Source organism: Trachurus japonicus, chromosome 20 (assembly GCF_045865225.1).
Source record: "Trachurus japonicus isolate A0001 chromosome 20, Traja_1.0".
Lineage (NCBI taxonomy): Eukaryota > Metazoa > Chordata > Actinopteri > Carangiformes > Carangidae > Trachurus > Trachurus japonicus.
This window is the reverse complement of record NC_140926.1, coordinates 16,167,213-16,188,559: the sequence shown is the minus strand read 5'-3', so window position 1 is coordinate 16,188,559 and position 21,347 is coordinate 16,167,213. Positions and strand designations below refer to the sequence as shown.

Here is a 21,347-nt window from a genome sequence, read left to right as displayed (position 1 = left end):
GAGGAGGAGGAGGAGGAGGAGGAGGAGAAGAGGTGGCGTCCGTGCCAAGTTACCCCCTCAGTAACCCCCGGGGTTACACACAGACACACTCGCCTCTCCCCGTGGGCGCACGCTGGACCAGCGTTGTCATGGTGATAACAGGGGGAAAATGTTTAATGAAGACACTGATGAGAATTTATGAGGCTGTGGCTATGTGCATTTACAGGGATACGACCCTTAGCCTATCACGCACTGCCTCCTGTGGTTGTACATCTATATCTTCACTTACACAAGCTGGAGCTGATCACTGGGGCGTATGCTCCGGCAGGCCGCCGCGATACGCTGCCAGTCCACCAGCACCAAGGTACAGTCGGAGACACATGGCGCCGGTCGTCCAACCAAGTTAATCCAGCGTGATCAGAAATGTATATTGTTTTCATTTTGTCTAAACTAGAAAAAAATTGTATCTAATAGTGTCTTGAGAGGCATTCTCATAGGGGCAATTTAAATACAAATTGTATTATAGAGAGGCTGAATACTCCAACCAAAATTGAATTATGTGTTTTGTTTTCTCACAGTTGAAATGGTAGAAATGTGACCATAAAAAAGTGTTGATTACCAAAATATGTACAGGCTGGTTAGCAGTCCTAATCAATACACTGTACTGCAACAGATAAATAGTGTCCGGTGACTGGTTTTCACTGTGGCATGCTTGTTTTCTGGTTTGGTCTCCGCCCATCACGGCTTGTGAGCATCTGTGCCTGGCATGTTCACCATTAGACGATCAGGTCATCGGTCTCATTAAGTGTGCGATCGTTTGCTCAGGTTGCCACATTCAACAGAATCTTAACAGTTTAACCTTTGAGAGCATAAGTGGGAGGACATCTGGAGGTGCTTTACGCTGTCGGAGCTGCTACATATAGTTTTCACACATTAGTGGACACACCGTAAAAGGCTCTAGATGCGTACCCTTTCACACTGTATAAAGCACCAAGTAGCTTAATTCAATCTGAACTAAGGGTATAGCGATGCAGGGATCAGACGGCTCTAAATTAAATTATGTGGTTGTGTTTCACCAAAATTCCTCCATGACTTGGTCCAGAAATATGTCAAGCTGCGCGTTGGACCCTTATCAGTTGCTTGCAATCATTTATGACATACATCACCTGTAAATATGATCACATTGGACGAGGAGGCTAACTCTCAGAGTCGGGAATTTCAACCATGGTGTCTAAAAATACCTCACAAAGCACATTATAGGCTAAATATTGGCAAGGAAATTGGTATTTCCGTCAATGTCTCAGATTTAATACAAACAGAATGTGAATAAAAACCTGTAGGAATATGTGCAATGTAAGCTAAGATAAAGAACACAGGCTTTAACATCATTTTTTAAGTCAGAGCTCTTCAGTGTTGGTCAAGACTAATAATGTGTATCTCGCTTTAAAGATCATGTTATTTCAATAGACATCATATGTTTTGTAATCAATCAGATCACCTCAAACTAACGGCTGTACTTTGGATGTGTATTGCTGAAAACGTTAAAGGTTGTGCGCTGATTGGAACGAATGAGCTGGGATTCATAGCGAAGACCTGTTTTTAGCCCCCATGCAGTGCTCATGGGTGGGAAGCCAGTGAGGGATCATTTCTTTCTTAAAGCAACAGCAACTCTTAGGGATTGATCTATCTACAGTGTGTCCTTGTCTATTATTTTTAATAATTAGATGTCAATCACTATGAAGAAGATTTTGAGGGTGCAAAACCACCAAGGACCAAGAAAAGCACCATAATGTACAGTACTTGTCCTGCCATCTGCCCCAATGAATCTTCAGCACTAACTGAAAACACTTTGTGAGATTGCGGTGGAATTTTAACTCTTGAGACAATTGAATACAACTCCACCATATGTTCATGCAGCTGTAGATAAATACACAGTTTCAGAGGCTTTCAGATGGTATGTGGACCCAGGTGTGGGGAGGACGCATCCTATTGAACCCCAATGAAGTCACTGCGCTCTCCTCCGAACACTACTCTTTGTTCCTTTACTGTCAGTCCCAGTATCAGAGTCTCCCAGCCCACTAAGTCTCTTGTGACTGGGGTTTCAATTATGAATGCTACCTTTGACTACCTCTGTTATTCCGCAGCAGCCCACATATCCCTGCCAGCCACCACTCATGTGTGACTTGATGTATTGTCTCACTGTTTTCCCCCCTTTCAAAATTAATTGCAGTTTTATCTCTTCCCAAGATAAAAAAAAAAGCCTGCCGAGAACATAATAGTCTAAAAGTAGTGTGGATTCTATTCAAACAAAACAATTAAAACCTCGGTGTTTTCCTCACTGTTTTTCACTGTGTACGTGTTGGATGAGATTTTTAGTGGCAGCGCTTCTTTTATCTCTTCGCACAATAGAATGAAGTGTTGCCTGTTATGATTGGGTTGCATTTTAGCAAACCCGGATCATGTTCTTGACCTGGACATTTAGTCTCTTGACTTTCCACCTACAATATTGTAATATTCCTCATCAAAAACCCAGTTACATCTTCAATTGTGATTGGTGCAAATCTGAGACCCAATTCATCCTGGCTCACACAACAGTGCAAACAACCTTAACTGATAACTGAATTGAGTTAGTTTAATTTTTTAGGTGTGAGCACCATTTGCTAACTTTGTTTAATTCATTTTGGCATTTCGGCACCTTGGCAAACATAAATATTATCCCTGTCCGACATATTGCTATTGTCATCACAGCTGCAGCCAGAAAGGATCATTACTGTCAAGAAAAGCCATTGGGGAATTAAAGCTGCACCTTAAACAACTTAAGAGAAGAAAAGTTCAACTCAACTCAGCTCTTACAAACATAGTTTCTGGAATTAACCAACCCAGTGCAGAAAGAAGGGAAGATCAGAGCTCAAATTTAAAGCTGTGCTTCAGGTCAAGTAGCCACTCAAAGTAGCTTTACTGTGTTATTGGTAGCAGTGCCTGGGCAAGGTTTGATTACAAGTTTTGAGGGAGTTGAAAAAGTTTGGGGGGTGTTGTCTTTTTCTCTCCAAAACCAAAACAAGTGTAAGAACATGCTCCAACATAAGCAGCAGTTATTAGCATGCCGGGCTAGCTAATTAACTCCAGTAGTGACCAAGTGTTATTTCTAAGGCCAAGGAGCTTAAGGTTACATAGGAAATAAGACAGCCTTGGTCCTGATGCACAATCACAGTTTTGTGTTTCACCACTTTGTGAAAACTGGTCCTATCAAAGTTTACAGTAACATCCACAGCTCCGTCCTGCTTTTTATTGAATTTGTCTTTACACTCCAGCGACCCCAACCACATTCGCAAGAAGGCATAATGTGTTTGCCAGACACGCTGCTTAGTACTCGTCTGAAAAGCCTTTCCTTTTGTAATGTTAAAAGTAAAACCACAAGTACAAGCTAAAGCTGCCACACAGGCTAGAAAAGTATTTTTGTGCAAGAAATAACTAGCTCTACATTGCTGGCTTTTTGTAGCTTAAGCCCTGGTCCTATAGCAGGATACAGAGCATGTAGCCATCAAGTGTATATTTAAGACTCTGTTTAGAGGCTTCTTATTTAAAAGAAAGTCAGCTGGAAACATTAAGAAACCAATCAGAGACTGTTTTTTAGCCTGCTGATGGGTTTAAGTTTTACTCAGCTGATAAACTGCTGGCAGTCGTCATCTCAGCAGCAGGCCAAATCAACGGTCGCTGACGAGAAATGAGAAGCTGCTTTTGTCAACCTCTGTCTGACATCAAGGAGCAATTGTTTAAAATTACCAAAGATTTTTATGCAGCAAAATGTGCCACCGAAGAACGAGAACAGAAAGCTTCTGGTTGCAAAAGCTCAGGTGAATGGAAACTGAACAGAAACAGGTGGTGACTGTGGTAGCACTACAGTATCTAATGCAGATCAGTCCATAGTTATTCTAAATGATAGGTATCACTACAGTACTCACTGTACATGTGAAGCTATTTAGAAAGAGCTCTAAATATGTCTGACATTGTTGTCATTCTCATAGATTACAACATTTTCTATCACTCTACAGATATGGTGTGATTTCCTACTCCAGGCTATGACGCCACAGCACTGCGTCTTTTTGAAGTGCACATTGTTGTGCATGTGTGTGGGTTTGCCTCCCTGCTTTAAATATAGTCAAGATGACAGGCATAGCATTTACCTTGATGTTTACTGCTTTGAACTACTTGGCATGGGCAATGCCTGGGCTGGGATTCACATAAGAAAGAGGCCTATTTGAACAAGCTCATCTGGGGAAAATACCAGAATGACATGGCTGACACACACACAGGCTTTGAATGGTTCCTCTCTGAGCAAGTGATGAGCATGAGACACAGCAATTCAAATGTTTCAAGTAAAACCCAGAAATGGGACCTTTTTGCATCTTTGAACATCATCCATCAGGAAACATGGTGTTTCTCTCCCTCTCTCTATCTCTCTCTCTCTCTCACACACACACACACACACATTGAGACACAATGCATTTAAGACATCCACCTGTCATCCAACTTTGTGCACCTTAAGTGATGTTAAAAAGGGAGTTTAAACAGGAGAGAAAAGTGTCACCTTTTTACATTTTATCTCACTGTAAGTGCTATTTTATGACGGCTGGGCAAAATCAAACTGCACTGTGCCAACTAACAATACACCAAAATGCCATCATACAGTAGCACTGTGAATTCAGACAGACAGACTTTCAAACCAAAGTCTGGCTTCAAATCACTGCCTTTGTCTATATGAGAGCTTTGCTTCGTTATAAATATTAAAGGATAAGAAAGGAAACGGAGCACTTAAGAAGAAAAGGGTAAAACCCCCAGATGAGGCTTTTCCTACCACACATATCTTGTAATATCACTTTAGCAATAACAATAACAGCTGGTGGATCTGAAATAACAAAAAAAAAAAAAAAAAACGAACACCCAAATGTGTTTTGTTTTGCATGCATTTCTCTCTGCATTACAGTTGGAAGCTAATCCTCCAACACCTTCCCAAATGGAGCCACAGCAACAGTCTTTGCTCAGATATTATTATGAATAATTTATTGCACCCCATTTCAAAGAGCTGAGCAGAAATCCCAACTATTTTTGGTGTAACGACATTACACATTAGCCAAGTCTGCAGCAGGTACACACATTGCAGCTGTTGGTTTCTCGTGCAAGCAGCACTGTAAACGGCATTAGCCTTTGGCTGATATCATTGCAGTGTGATTGGTATGTGGACCAGTGGCTGAGCGTAGCCACGGATAAGCGTTCCCTCCCTGTCCTCTGCAGCCTGCTTCCTCTGTTTGCTCAAATATATTACATGTTCTGACTTGTATGTGTCCAGGTGAAGATGTCCGGCAAAGGTGTGCACGCTCAGATGCATTGTGGGTGTGTGTGTGTGTGTGTGTTTTTGCCAGAACGATCCGCTAACACCTGTGCATGTATATTCAGATTGCACGCCCAGGGACAGGCGCGTAAATAAACTCAGAGTCGTGCAGCCCGAGTGCGAGAGCAAATATCTAAAGCAAGATATTGTCTCTCCATCAGTTTCTCCACAACTCGCATGCACGAGCATCGGTGGATGTCTCTGCTCTGCCATCTCAGGTGGTGCACTTGATCCTGACATTTGTTTAACATTCCTCATCGCCCCCCTCTCCCAGCGACATGGTGAAGTGCCGCATACCTCCTTCTCTCGCTGTTTAAACACACTCGACGCTTTTCCATCTTTCTTTCTTTTCTTTTTTTTTTTATTAGAAATGTGAAATGTGTCATGGAGGCAAACACCGGAGCGGCACCGTGCAGAAAGAGGACAGATAAGCCTTTTGCAGGACTCGCGGCAACTGCTCCAACACGTGTTACCCCGAGGAAGTACTTACCGCGAGGAACACGGAGGCGTGACGGCATCTACGAGCGTCGCCTGCGACCACGAGAGTGACTTCTGCGTGCCCCCGAATTTGACTGCTTGTAGTCTCTTTTTTTTATGTTTTATTTTTGTGAGAATGAATCAATGCACGACGTCAAACCTCCCTGGTGTGATAACCATTAGCGCCGGCCTCGCTGGAGGATGTGACACAAGTTGTGAAATCGTACTGTGCAGAACCTACTAGTGGCTGAAATGTGTGAAAATGTGTCCATTTACGCAGAGTTCAAGCGAAGGCAAACAACAGGTGCCAAAGTCAGGCTTTCCTTCAGAGAGCAAGGTAAAGATAGTGTCTGCTTCTTGACAGACATTTTCCCTTTTCATCCCCCTGCGGTGTCGAGGGAATACCCTTGTTTGGGATGAGTGTGGATTTAGATAGCGCTGACAGGTGGGTGACCAGGGTATCTGGTATGTAAAAGAGTGAACAGGGCTCTCTTCCAGTTCACCAGAGAACAGGACAGATATGATCGTAGGGTTGACTTAATGTAGGAACTGATTTTCTGGGGATTAACTTCAGAGGAGACTATTTCTTTCTTTCTGGTAATAAAAACTACTCACTGATAAAAGTCTCCCACCATGCATTCACTCCTGCATCTGCTGTGCATTAGTGCTACAGAGGGCACTGCAGCCGGGTTTCTTTCTTGTACTCTAACTGAATCCTGCAAAAATAAATATTAAAAAAAAAAAATTGCCTCTCGAAACCGACGGGTGGCTGGACCATTTCTGTGCCCTCTGGCAGGCGAAAACAGAATTTTGATTCTGAATAATTCCTTATAAATGAGTATGCAAGGGTGCAGAAAGCATGACTTGAAAAGTGTCACTCCTAGGTCGGCCAAATGATGAAGAGGGGAAGGATCAGAGTTAGCTACGGACGGCATATCGCAAAAGACACTGACGATTTGGATTCTGCAGCTGCTTTTACGTATTAGGCCGAGTATTTGAGAGTTTTTGGGGATGCGATAAAAAAAATCTGTTGAGTCAGTTCGAGTGTGTTCTGCTTCAGATTTGGTCCCTGCGGGGCCGCCTGGTTGGCTCTGCTTTTTTTCTTTCTTTTTTCTTTTTTCTTTTTTTTCTTTTTTTTTTGAAGGTGGGGTGGCGTCCGATGCGGCCACAGACCCGGGCTGGACAGTGAGCTTGTTTTTGTTCTCCCCTTCACATTGCCAACTCCAGCTGTCACACAGAGGGACAATAGAGTAGAGGAGGGGGTGCTCTCTGAATGGAAAAATAAACTGGAGAGCCCGCCCGTCACACAGCCCCCCTCCCCAAGACTCGTCATCTGCATTTGACAGGACCCCCGTTCTCCTCTCTTCACCGCCCCTTTTCTTTTTCTTTCTCCTTTTCTCACCCTGTGCTCTCCATAATCCCCCTTTCTCTCTCTCTCTCCCTGCTAACTGCAGCTGTTGCTCTCCATTGGATCATTTTTTTTCAGACTGATTGCTAATTAGGATAGCATTTTATTGAGTTTTATCTTTAAAACTTGTTAAACTTGCAATTTTCCTCTCCTTTTTTCTTTATTCCGGCAGATCTAGGAGGGGAGCGGAGAAAAAGACTTAGCCAATTATACACAATTTACTGAGCATTTTTCAGACTGCACCCAATCTCCCATGCAGCATTCATATACTTTACAACTACTGTACTGTGTGGTAGCCTCTTATTATAGTACTCACTTCAGCTTTGAATGCAAAAGCCTACTTTGAAGAATAGACTGCCCCATCTCCCTTATTCTGCTCACATAACTGAATCCCTGGGAGAGGGAGCAGAGGAAAAGGAGAGCCTGAGAAAACAGCAATTCACACACCAAACACAGAGACCCCTAGTAGCTCAACAAATGAGTGACTAGCCCTATGTCCATTCATATCGCCCCTCAGCCCGCAAGCCTATTAGCCAGGCATCGCTCCTTGAACATTCACTGTCGACAACATGTGGAGGCATCGCTATAGCAACCAGTGGATATGACATGTGCAATGGACGGGGACTCCTGAGCTGCTGAATATAAGGAGGGGCTCAGCCTTAACTAAATGATCGCAAAAAACCCAACCCCACCACCTCCCCATCTCTTTTCATTGGCACAGAGGCGCTGAAAGGACTCACTAGTGGGGCTTCTGCACATTCTTCCGAGGCTCGGAAAATCAGGCGGGCATATCCCACATTCTTCTCCCTTTTCTTATTCTCTCCGACTCTCTCTCCCCTTTTTTTTTCTTTTTTTCTTTTTCTTCATCTTCGTGTTGAAGCCGCGGTCTTTTGTTGGCGCTGGGGGGAACGCATGGGACCCTCGCAGGGGAACTTTTGGAGAAGCGGAGTGAGTGGGCGACCGGGACGCACAAACGCCTCTTGGAGCTGCGTCGGGCGTCAGTGGTTATCCATGCTCTCTGGAATACAAGACGCAGCATCCTCCGTTCACTGCGAACTGTGCGCTCTGCCCGGCGACATGGATTTGGGTAATTATCTCCCGGCTTTGAGCGTGTGGTCCGTGCTTGTTTTTGTGCCGTTTTCAGTGTGCAAGTTTTAATGCGACAAATGCGTATGTTAAAAAAAAAAAAAAAAGGCGCCGTGAATGATCGGCCGTGAAAACTTGTGAGCAATCGTTAACACCACGCTGAGAGCTGGGTTTCATTCCGATGTATATGCATATGATTTTTTATTTTTTATTTTTTTTTTAGTGTTTGCAGCGAATCGTGGGAGCTGTGCTCTTTCATTTTGTTTCATCCTTTCCGCTGCGAGATCGAATCCCCGAAGCCTCATGGGATGAAAATGTGATTGAGAAGTGTAGGAAATGTGTATGCAAATACAGTCTGAATAAATCCAAACGCGAGCCTGTCTCAGGGACAAAAAATGTGTAATAGCAGAAGTGGATCTTGAAGCCCAGTGGTTTTGCTGTGAGCACATCTGGCTGCAGGGGGATAAAGTTTCAGTGCAGGTTGATGGTGATGCCCGGCAGCAGCTTCAACTCATAAACCTTGGATACTGAAAGCTGGGAAATCCACTGAGTGTGTGTGTGTATGAGTGTGTGTGTGTGTGTGTGTGTGTGTGTGTGTGTGTGTGTGTGTGTGTGTGTGTGTGTGTGTGTGTGTGTGTGTGTGTGTGTGCTTAATTCTTACGATTTGAATCATGCATTTAATGGAAAAATATACGCGACTCTTATTGTGTCATTGTGTCCCTATTTAGACTTAGGTTGAATGAATGGAAAGGAAATCTCAATGATGTAGGTTTTTTTTTATAGTAATGCTTTTATTAATTTGTTTAATTTCTTTTCTTATCAAATTAATAATTATGTCCAAGTGTTTTAAGAGTTTGCAATTTTGTCTAAGTCATGAGACTGACTATTCCTATCAGTAGCTTGATGATTTTTTTTTTTTTAATATAAATTTCAGCAGTTTTACAGAGCATGAGATGAAGCCTGTATTTTTCTATATCCAAGGGGGAGGGGGGATTTTTTGGAAAATGTTGTAGGATAGGCTGAATTTTGGCATTTAATGTGTGATCTTTTTTTGTAGGTGTTCTCGCTCTGATTTTATTGCATGGAAAGAGCTTTAAATGTAGCCGATTTTATATCCTTCAGACCTGCAGCTGTAACTGGAACTTTTTTTTAAAACCTTGATCTGAGGTTGGTTGAGGTTTGGCAGTTGTGTGTTTAGGAGGATTTTCCTCTTGTACTGCTTAAAGGTATTGTGATGGGAGTGAATGGATGGCCAGCCGCCCCAACAACACCTCTTTGCCTGACCTTTCCTCTTATCATTTGAATAATCCAGAGCAGCGAAAATCCATCTGCCCCTTGTCTCCTTCTCAGATTGGCTAATTCACCAAACAGGGCCACTGTGAATAGAAGAGAAAAGAAGGAGAAGAAGAAGGGAACAGCCTGTTAGAGGCAGAGAGTAATAACTTCACTGAGTTTGGATCCTCCACACATGAGACATAAATAGCAGCCTTGAAAAATATGTTACAGAGATCAATAAAAGTGCATTTGCTCAAGTTTAAAACGAGAATTTTGACAGAAAATAGAATTCATGAGGGGAGAAATCTGATTGTGATTATCTGCAAAAGCCCTGCCACAATATTTTAACATCAGATTAAAATCACATTTAGGAAGAATAATATATCTATAGTCTTGATTGTGGGGAAAAATTAGTTAAATTTATTCAAGTTGAAATTAATCATTTAACATTCAAAAAGCTATTTGCAGCAACAACAAAAAAATTCAGCCCAAAGTGTTTTTAATATTTTTTAAGAAAGACAGTTATAGTGAAATAAAAACATATTAGAAAATTATATTATAATTTTAAAAAAGCTCATAGACAGAACTGTGCAGGCCTATGAATGTAATTCGTAGCCTCACATCTCCCTTTTTTCTCCCTCTTTCTGTATCTCCTCTGGTTTCTATCTAACACGATTACCGCCTTCAAACACTCTTTAATGCTTGCAGTACATTTCAAGCCTGTTTGCTCCCACAGTGGAAACGCTTTCTCTTCATTTCAGGGTGTTTACCTGAATATTTTTTCAAGGGGATCCACAGATTGCAGAGAGTCACGTCCGTCTATGATTCACTTTGATTAACAACACTTTTTAGTTTTTTTTTCCTCATTTTTTCAGAATAAAGAAAAAAAAACTGAATGCACAGAGAATAGCTTGGGTTTGTCAGTGCTGGGAATCGGTTAAAGCAGGTTTGAGCCAATAGGTCTATAGGGGGCACTTTGGTTTCAGAGTCTTGAGCCACTACATCGCTGTGACTCCCTGTGCCCACAACGCTACTAAATATGTTGAATAGGAAGTGAAGGGAGAGTTTCAAGTTCTATATTTTCAGTTTTTTGCTGTGTGACTATGTCAGAGAAGCTGACAGGAGGAGATCTGCGTTCTCAACAAGTGCTTGAGCAAATGAAAATTGTGTTAATTTCTAAATGTCATTCCTGCGGTCTGTATGTTCATCTGATCACTGAGCAGCACAGATGAGTCATTGGATCGAGGCCACGTCTCCCCTCTGTACTCGTATATGAGCCTCTTCAAACCTCTCAGTTGTTGTCTAACCTCTTAATGCTTGATTGAAACTACATCCTCGAGCCACAGCAATTACAATCAACAGCAACTGCCGTCAGGCCCAACATAGTAATCGAAAAGACCTGGGCGTCCGCACCACCACTAAAACATTGGCAATTACCAACCACAAGGTCAAACTGCATTGTTACTGGTCTGAGGTGAAGTGTCTTGTTTTGAAAATGCTATAACAAGATGTAACCGTCCTGCAGCCAGCCCATTAGACCCCTCAGGCTAAATGTCAGAGCTCTGTCTTTTTTTTTTTTTTTCCAAGTCGTAGATTTGATTCCCTTCACCCATCAATCTTTCAATATTGCAGGCAGACAATTAGGATCCTGCTGATGTATTTGTGCTGCGTTATTGATATTGCCCTTTTGCAGATGTGTAACTATTGGCAAGTGTGCAGCTGATAAAATTTGATCACAAACAGCGGAGAAGTGGCCCCCACATTTATTGTGTCAATTACAGAGCAGCAGGAATAATTTATTTAAAGTTAAATGTGCAGGAAAAATACTATTTCCCTGTTTTTGATGTGTTAAATACAAACTAGCCTGGCAGGTTGTCTACATTTTATGTTATCATCATTAAAAAAAAAAAAAAAACCTCTAACAGTAGCTACATTTCAGTATCATTAATTACCCTTCTGAATTAATGCTCCTAATTATTGCTGTTATGCTTTCAAAATTTTCTGCATCAGTGTGGCCCAGGGGGAATTTATCATTGTGGACCAGTTATCAACACATAAGCCAGTTTTTTAACCTTCTTTGCACTGATAAAAATCTCTTAGATGATATTGCAGCGTATTAAAACAGGTCCACCGTGGTGAAACAAACACTACACCTTCCTCTTTGAATAAACATGCAGTTTGAATACTTGAATAGGCCTTTTTCCTATTCAACTGGTGTTGTCTGTATGAAGGTCCAGTCTGGGCCACTTGTGTCTCTCCAGCCCTGGTAGCCATTAGCTGTAGCAGCTTGGGCCAGGGCCTAATCCAGGCAAACTCAGGACCAGAGGAGCTAATTAAGCACAAGCTTTTAGTATCCCAACCTCCTGTAGCTGCACAGTGCCAGCCCACCCCATGCCAGCACTAAATGGGGTTGTAAATATCTATAGTGGGGCACGGTGTGGACAGACTGAGGCTGGTAATAGGGGTTGACTGAGTCTGAATAGATATTATAAGGCCAGTATCAGAGCTAGTATTTGGGTTGGTGAGACGCTGGTGGTGGATGGAAGGAACAAGCAAGAAGGCAGCAGGGGGTGGGCGAGGAGGAAGCACTCATGGCGCTGTTGCACCCTCATTTTTTTTCCACTGGAAAGTCACGACAAGCCTTCAGGTGAAAACTGATGCGCCGCAGACTTGATGTGGCGGTCGCTCTAAATCAAAAACGACTTCATCAATCAGGAAAAAGACGGAGTATAGCATCCTTTACTGCTCTGACAGTGTGTGTTCTCTCTCTCTTGTTTGTGTGTGTGTGTGTGTGTGTGTGTGTGTGTGTGCGTCCTCCCTCCAGAGGGGCAGCCTGACCCAGATCCCCGTGGTGAAGGAGACCAGGGTGGAGTCGGGCCAGTTCCTGCTGCTCTCCGTCCTCTGCATGCTCTTCATCCTGGTGGCGCTGGCAGTGTCCGCCACTTTCTTCTGCGTGCGCCAGCGCTCGCACCTCCACATGAAGGAGAAGCTGGCCAGCCTGGGGACTGACACCAGCACTGATGCCACCGCAACCTATCAGGTTAGACCATCCCTCCTCGCTGTGAGCCAATCAGAGGCCGGGACGCTTAAAGCAGGCGCTCTACCATTGGCAGAGCTCGCCCCCCGTTCAGATACAATTGATTATCTGATTGGTTTGTGAGAGAATATTTGTTCATGTGTATGCATGTTAGAGTGACTCTCTTCCACCTGCTCCTATGATGGTTTTAAGCTCTTATAATAACAGTGATGTGCTTTTATGATTCAATTAATCATTTTTTTATTGAGCAGTGTGATTATTTCAACCACAAATCACTTATTGTGTGTATTTGCATGATTTATTTTGTCTTTAATTTTTGAATTTTCAAATTATTGCTTCAGTAGATACACCCTTCATCCAATTATCCAGTGCTCATCCTTGCCTGAGAAGTGTGTGCATGCGTGTGTGTGTGTGTGTGTGAGAGAGAGAGAGAGCGGCAGAGGAACAGGCCGCCGCTGTGACCTATCCCCACTGCTCCTCCAGGGCCACGGGCAGCCTGGGCTGTATTGATTTTCAGCGTTGGGGCTCAGCTGTGCCCAGCGTGGCACTCAGAACACATTTATCTGCATGTCGCGTTAACATTTTCAATATTTAATCAGGTTTTCACAGGGCTGCTCTCCCATCAAAAGCTGGAGGTGTTGCAGTGGTGAAACAGTGGCCACAGAGAAGCAAAAATAAGCACAAATGCAAAAGGAAATGATGTTTTTTTGTCCTTTATAAATGAATGTTATATCCTGTAGCATTTTATATTATCTGATTACAATAGATTTCTGTTTAGGAACTGTCCTCATGCTGTGCTAGAGTGAAGGTTTTTTCTCAGTATATCTTTAGGGATGGGATAACCGCTCTGTCAGACTTCCATGTGGGCGTGTTCGCCACGTCTGACAGATACAGTTGTACTGGGAGAGCTGTTTGCGGTGGGAGAGACATATTGTATGATGGCAGCACATACTCCAGACGTTGTTTCCTCTTGGCCTCTTTTCGCTCTTATTAGTAGTCTGAGAGAAAGGGGGAGCAGGGGAAACTGTAATCCCATGACCTGTGCTCCTCCCTGGGCTTCATGTGTCTCTCCTCTTGCCCTCTCCGTTGCTAACCGCATCCCCCTGCCTGCTTCTCGGCACCAGTGCAGCACGGCGCTTTGCAGAGGTGTTGAGAAGTAGGATGAATTATGAGGTGGACCTGGATATTGCCCCGAGGCCAAGGCCCAGGGCACCGCTTCATGGCTCTAATCATTAAAGTCTGACGGCAGGAAAGCTGATCCAAGACCAGGGCTTAGAAAGGCCTATGCTCCAGAGGGAAATATCACTATGATAGATCATGAGATAGAGTGTGCTTTCACAAAGCATTTTCTCCGCTCTGCCCCATCCTCACTGTTATTAATTGAGTATGGATATGAATTCTGTGGAGATGACTCCCAAATCCAAACATGATGAGGTTTGCAGATGATGAATTTCACATAGAAACACCAAGTGTGACCACACCTCATGGAGAGAATTAGTGAGCGTGTGGCTGCTTCTGTGTGTGTCTTTATACAGTAGCTATATGTATAAGTACATGTAGAAGAATCTGACTAAGGTCTTTTGCCATTTTTTTTCTTTCTTTCATTTTGTATAAACTATAGTAGATAATGCCTAGTCTTCACATTTTTGACGCCCTGTCACTGCACTGAGACATTATGGGAGAAAAGCTGAGTCACTGGGAGAGGTGTAATCTTCCTAGCAGTCTTTCAGCAAATTTCAGACACCTGGATATATCAATCAAACTGGAAAATTATACTTTACAATCATGCCAGTGCGTTTCTCCCTCCCTTTAGTTCTGCGTGGTTATATACATTTATATTAGAAATCCTACATGATTGAAGGATAGGTTCTTCTCTTATATTTCTACCCTCGGACAAAATGGATCCAAATTCATTTTCCCTTAAGTGTGTGCAGATTTTATGCAGGATCTCAGTGTAGCAGAGAGAGAGTGTGTGTGTATGTGTGTGTTTTTCCACAACTAAAAGACCCATTCTTAAACAAGACAGTTGCTGTGTGCCAGCCAGGTGTGACACTGAATTTATTCTATAAATCGCACAGGGTTCCTCAACCATGTATTTTTGACATAATTAGTATAAGCTCCATAATCCACAAGGATAAGCCATTAATCTACAGACAAGTGAGGACAGATCAAGTCAGCCTAGATACAGGATTTTACAAGGTGCATTTACAGGACGCAGCCTCTAAGAGCAAGGATAAGCACATAACTTACATAAAACTATTGTTATGTGTATGAAAAGAAGATAAATACACAAGGCCTTGCAAGGAGTGTAGGAAAAAAAGACACATTTCTGATGATCCAGTGCTTCACCATCACAACCATCTCCTCTAATCCCCCCCTCTCAGGAACTGTGTCGCCAGCGGATGGCGATCCGGACGTCGGAGCGCGTTGAGCGACCGGAGACCCTGCGCCACTCGCGGCTCAACAGCGTCTCGTCCCAGTTCAGCGACGGCCCGGCGGCCAGCCCCTCCACCCGCAGCAGCACCTCCTCCTGGTGCGAAGAGCCGGTGCCGTCCAACATGGACATCTCCACCGGTCACATGATCCTGGTAAGGAGCCTTCTGATTTGACGATAGACAGGAAGCTGGTTGAGAGGTGGTTTTGTTGTCGGGCCCCCTCTGAGAGCATCTGTGGTTCTTAGTATCTGATCGTTACAACTAAACAACCACAACCGCGTCTCATTGTGTCTGACTGACTATGGGTGGATCATTAGGTTGCACATCTACTGCCACACCACGCTCACCCCTGCACCTCGGTGGGTGTAAGTGCTTTAAAATGAATTCTTATTATACATTTTGAACGTTACGGTGCGTCAGGCTCCCACTGATCTACAGGAATAGGCTTCTCAGATATTTCATGTGCTAACATTATAGCACATCCTTTAAAAAACTATGAATATGCCAGGCTCTGTGCTGAAAACCAACAGCTTGACTTCTCTCTGTTTATCTGTTTGGATGTGTCTCTTTTTCATCCCTCTCTCACCTCATTCCCTTCAGAACCCTGTTATCTTTGTTTTTTTTTTCATCACTCTTCCTGCTGTTTTCTCCCTCTTGCTTTATCTTGGCTCTGGTGTCTTCATTTTTTTTCCCTCCAACTTTTCCCTCCCTCTACTGTGTCATTTTCTCTCTTTATCATTCCGTCCTGCTTCTCTCCCCTCTGTCATTTTCATCTTTTACCCCCTCCATCTCCCGTACTGCTGCAGCAAAATAAGGCAGACATTGTTTTGCGTGATGAGAGCTGCTCAAAAGTGAAATATCATTACCCCTCTGATTGTCATTTGGATGTTTTAGAAATGTTCAATGTGTTTCTTTTTTTTTTTTCTTCGTCTTCTTCTTTTTTTTCAGTCGTGGGGTGAAAAAAAAAAGCTTTCAGTTGCCAACGCGTCCACAAACACACAATGGATTGTTTTAATTTTGCACAACTTTCGCTTCATTCATTTGAGACAAGCTTGATAAAAGAGATGGATAGATGCCTTGCAGTGTTTCCATTAATGGAGAGAACATTCATCACACTGCAAGTCTAGCTTTTATATTGGGAGGCTATAATGAATGAGAGTGAATCTGAGTAATGCCTTGTATTGGTGATAATAGATGGGTTTTGTTGCACTCGTCAAGGCTTGTTTGTGAAGCCCCTTTTGAAAACATTGACAATAGAAGAGCATTTAGCCTTGCAATAACAAAAGAGCCACTGTGAATCATTTCTAGGAGCTGTTATTATTAGCCCCAATTTCTTCACAGCAGCAACGGAGGCATTACAATGTAGAAAGGTAAAACACACAGGGACCTTTACTTCTCTTTCATGCCATGACTGACATGGAGGTGTCCTATAGGGGCTCTTCTTTAAAATTCCACCGCCATCTCACATGAAACCATGTGTGAGATTGCCTTGTTATCGCTGATCTCAGACCTATATTTTCCCATCTCTGCTCTCCTCTCCTCTCATCTCCACTCTCTTGCTCTTTGGAGCACACACCGTGTGGAGAAGGATGATGAATACCCGGCTTTCCAAAGCACACATGCTGGGGGTCCTTTTTGTGAGGCCTGATCACCCCTCACACACACACACACACACACACACACATGCATACACACGCATAAATACACACATGCATACACAGACTCATATAACTGCTATGCTACAGTTTGGTGCCATCAGGACTCGATGTTGTGCCCCACTGTGCGGCCCACCGCAAGACTTAAAAAGTCTTGCATAACGACTTCCAACTTCAAAAGTGAAATTGGATGCTTCTGTGTGCTGAGTCATCTGCTCTCTCTTTTTTTCCCAGAGCTTTGACACACCTCTGCTGTTTTACATTTTCTATCTTTTCTCGTTTGCTGTTTTCAGCTGCAGCATGCTCCTGGAACATTATCTGCTACAGTTAATGATTAAAAACATTAAAAACCATGAGCACATGTAACATGGAAGCATGCGTTTCCATGTGTTACTGCAGCACTGTGTCCTTTCAGCACCATGGACAGCACTCTACAGTCACCAAACTCTTTACTCACAAACGCCACGGTCCCCTGCTGTCCAGAAACAGGGTCCAAATGTTGCAACCATCTCTGTTCTTGTAGTGCTCCTGTGCCTTAATCACCTCTCCCCTGAAAAAAGGAAAAAAAATCAATAATTATGTAGCCCGAGGCTCTTTTTTCATTATGTTTAGTTGTTATTGTACTTTTTTTTTTTGAATGATGAATTATTTACTCAAAAGGAAAATAGACTCAGGCAATGGAGAATAGCCACTGACTAATGCAACATGATTTGCCCTCAGTGACTTTTACTCACAATTTTAAATTTAGTTTATGAGCCAAAAAACAATTTGCTGTTCCATTTAATGCAAAACAATGTGTTCTTTTCATTTAGCTATTATTAGTCACACAAAAACATACATATTAATACCCTCTTTTTTTCCACCTCTCGCTGTTGTTTGTCATATCATAAAGCCCCCCCCATCCCACCCCCTGTACAAACTGTTACCGGCACTGTTCGTTTTAATTTGACAGCAGGGCTTGACAGTAATGTGTTACCTGTTGTGTCTGGCTCCCCTGGTTCTCCCTTCATCCTGATTTCAGCCATCACCCTCTGCTGCCGAGGAGACTGCTTAGGAAGGATTAGACATTGTTTCCCTGACACCCAGGCCTCCCATCCCAACCCTCTGATTGGCAGACATAATCCCCCCATTCACTAAACCTTCGTTACCCTGTCTCTGGAATACGCCACGGTCCGCTGCCTCCCCCTAGAAACGGGAGGGCTTGATAAGGACCTGCTGGCTGCATTGCATTAAGCTTGCGAAAATATGAATCTGGAATGCAATCGATTCAGGGCATCGTTTGAATAGAATGGGATGCAATTCAGAGTGGCTGTATCAAGTACATGGAGATGTAATATTGGGAGGGGAGGTGGGACGCTGTCAGACTGGCAAGCAGAGAGTACTTGTACAGGGTGACAAGATCATAGTGATGACAGGCTCTGTCAAGTGGCCATAATGGCATGCTGTCATTTTCCAGGGGAAGACAGCACCGTGTATTTGCGTGGGCGATGCACAACAACACACAAATGCAAATATACGTGTTGCCTTCCACCATTAGAGTTGACATTAACTAGATTTTTTTCCCCTTTTCATGATGGAGTTGTTTCTTTTTTTTTTTTGTTAGTGCATAAGAATTAAAAGTTGAAACAGGGATGGTTCAGAGTGTAATGGCAGAAATCTACGGTGGTGTTTCAGAAATAGTCTTTCATGTCATTAATGGGTTCAGACAGAACGCCCTGTGCTGCCGCGTTCTCTCATTATGCAGCTGCATAAATCACAAGAGTTTTCTGTTCCTTGTGTGTCTTTTAAGACCTGAGTGGCACCTCTGGTAGAATATCTAACAATAAACTTTGATTTGCATTGTCTGTAGGATTGTAAATTTCTTATAAGCCACCTAATATCTCGTGCGTTGATGCAGGAGACGTCTGAATTCATGAGCCATCAAAGGGTAATTGCCTATTATATGTTGGACAAGCTTATTTGTGATTACCATCTAGGTAGGAATTGTATATGTTCTGCAAAGACTTGGATTTTCCCTTTTGACAGACAGGAGTGAATAAATCGGCTGTAACAATAGAGTGTCACCTCTCCGCTCAGCCTACCTATACTGCCTTTAATATGGGATAAAAACCCAGCACATCTGGGTATCACTTTCATTGTATTAGCCAGCTGATCCCTGACATCAGTTTATGAGTCTGTAATCTTCTGCCTCACACAATAGCGGACTAAACCATTTAACCCCGTCAGGAGGGGAGTCATGATACAGGAGAGGAAGCAAAACACAGCGCAACGCTATAAGAAAGAATCATCTTGCCAGCTACAGCCTCTAAGCTCCATAAGACTTGCCCTGGTTTGGGAGAAAACACACACACGCAACACGCACAAACACACATACACAAACACACACAGGCCTCCACCCCTCCCCCTTCTCTTTTTCCATCTTTGTCTCTCTAGCGAATTCAATTTTGTCTTCTCCAAGCGAGGGCTTAAATGCAGACAATCTTATCAGTGGCTGTGCAAGCAGTGAGGGACGTGATTGAAACACCCCTGAAGTATTTCCAATGCAGACAAACCTTTCAGGAGTCTTAATTGTGTGTGATTTTTTCTCCCCCCCCCCCCCACACTACCCCACCCCACCCCCCGCCCCTCCTCTCTCGGTCAAACACACATGCACAAACACACAAAGACGCAAACATTAGCATACCTTCCCCACCTAGATCTTCAGCAGCCTCCTCCTCCTCACCCAGTTGTTATGCTATACAGCAGCTTAAGACAATAATACACCATGACACCTGATCATAGCTTTAAAGGAGAGATGCTGTTGTCAGGGGTTTAGTGTTTTTTGCTCCAGTTTATTTATTGGTTGGATCATATTGAGGAAACACAATGGGGGGAAAAAATATAACAACAACCTACCTCCACCCAGCTCTGATAAAATAAGAGTGAATTATTTCTCTTGTCTCTTTTCTCTTTCAATCAAACGTTTGTTGCGAAAACAGACACATTTAGAGATGAATTAGTTTTCTGTTGCATGGTTTTTTTGGCTTGTCCTTTGAAATGGCTGCTAAGGTGGTCCGTGTTGTCCTCTAGTCCTACATGGAGGACCACTTGAAGAACAAGAACCGTCTGGAGCGTGAGTGGGAGGCCCTGTGCTCCTACCAGGCAGAGCCCGGCGCCTGCGGCGTGGGGCACGGCGAGCAGAACTCCAAGAGGAACCGCTCAGACGCCGTGGTCGTATGTGAGTCCATTCAGATGTCCATTCAGTTTTTTTCTTTTTTTTTCTTTGTGTTTTCTTGCTGTGAGAATGTGCCCACCGTCGACAAGTCTGGAGCAAAGCAGACCGTGTTCATCAGTGTTGCTGATCTGGTTGTAAACAGATGCTTCAAGCTACATGAAACCAGTTGGGTAAACAAGCCAAAACAGTGTAGAGCATATGTTTCCTAACAAATTATCAGTTGAGCTCATTTTTCCTGAAAACCAGTGGACATCATTTCAGGGGAGATAATTATCTTTTCTTAATGTAAAACCTCTTGTTTTGGGATTTCTCCTCAAATGAGATTGAAAATAGGGAAGCAGCACTTTATTAGTGAAATATATTATCATTACCTGGTGTTTGAGTGTGTGGCTCTGTTCTGCTCTGTGGCTGTTCACCTGCCGGTCTTACATTATACAGGGTCTTAAGTTCTTTTCTACAATTAACAGTTTGTAAATACTAATTTTAAACCATAAATACAAGCACTGTCTTTCCTGACCTAGCTGATTACTTCTGTAATAGACATCCAATCCATGCAATGGTTGGTTTAAAATTGAATACATTATAATTAACTAACTAGTTCTACCCTGCAATACAATGCAATGAATCAGTTGCCAGGGTTACTGTCAGTCAAATATGACACTGAATATATAAAGCTAAGTTTTAAGGAGCTTTAAAAGCAAATGTATTAAAGTACTGACTGATTCTGAAGTTGGACAGATTATATGAACCCTGCGATACTTTCACTTGTTTAAGAAGAAGATGATTTTAAAGCTCACAACCTACAGACTTAAGATAAAATATTTATTATTATTTCACATGGAACATTCCTTATTGAAGGTGAAGCAATTCAGGACTTCAGAATAGTGAGTGTATGAATGATGAAAGTCTGGTGAAATTGCACTCCCTGCAGCCGTTACCATTTCATATTCCTCTGTTGTTGCTCAAAATTCTGTTGTTATTGTGCAGGGAGAGGAGAAGAAAAAAAACTGTGGAAATGTGCGTTGATGAATTATGCATCTCCATTACAGATGATCATTCCAGGATCACCTTGAAAGCGGAGAACAACCACGGCAACTCAGATTACATCAATGCCAGTCCAATAGTGAGTATTGTTTATTCATTATGGCTCCACGTTGTGGCTAATATCTGCTGTCCCTGGAGCCTTTTTGTACCACCAGCACCTGTTGTGGTTGGATTTTACTTAGAGATAAAAAGACGTTTCAAAGGACTTGTCATCGATCCAAGTGCATTGATCTTTTTTTTTTAAAACTTTGTTCTCCATTCTGGGAGACCCGTGGATTCGGTTTGTCTCGTATAATCACACTGCTACTTTCGCTGGTTTCAAAATGGCCGCTCCCTGGAGATACCTTC

General features: G+C 43.0%; 1 protein-coding gene across 1 annotated transcript in view; it reads left to right on the top strand.

Annotated features, from left to right (window-relative positions):
- ptprn2 (protein tyrosine phosphatase receptor type N2) overlaps nucleotides 1-21,347 on the top strand; it is a 122,870-nt gene that overhangs the window by 84,564 nt on the left and 16,959 nt on the right. Inside the window, exons 12-15 of the mRNA XM_085763731.1 lie at nucleotides 12,439-12,654; nucleotides 15,036-15,239; nucleotides 19,811-19,958; nucleotides 21,005-21,078. Coding sequence (XP_085619857.1) covers nucleotides 12,439-12,654; nucleotides 15,036-15,239; nucleotides 19,811-19,958; nucleotides 21,005-21,078 — 642 coding nt within the window. The remainder of the gene's footprint in view (nucleotides 1-12,438; nucleotides 12,655-15,035; nucleotides 15,240-19,810; nucleotides 19,959-21,004; nucleotides 21,079-21,347) is intronic.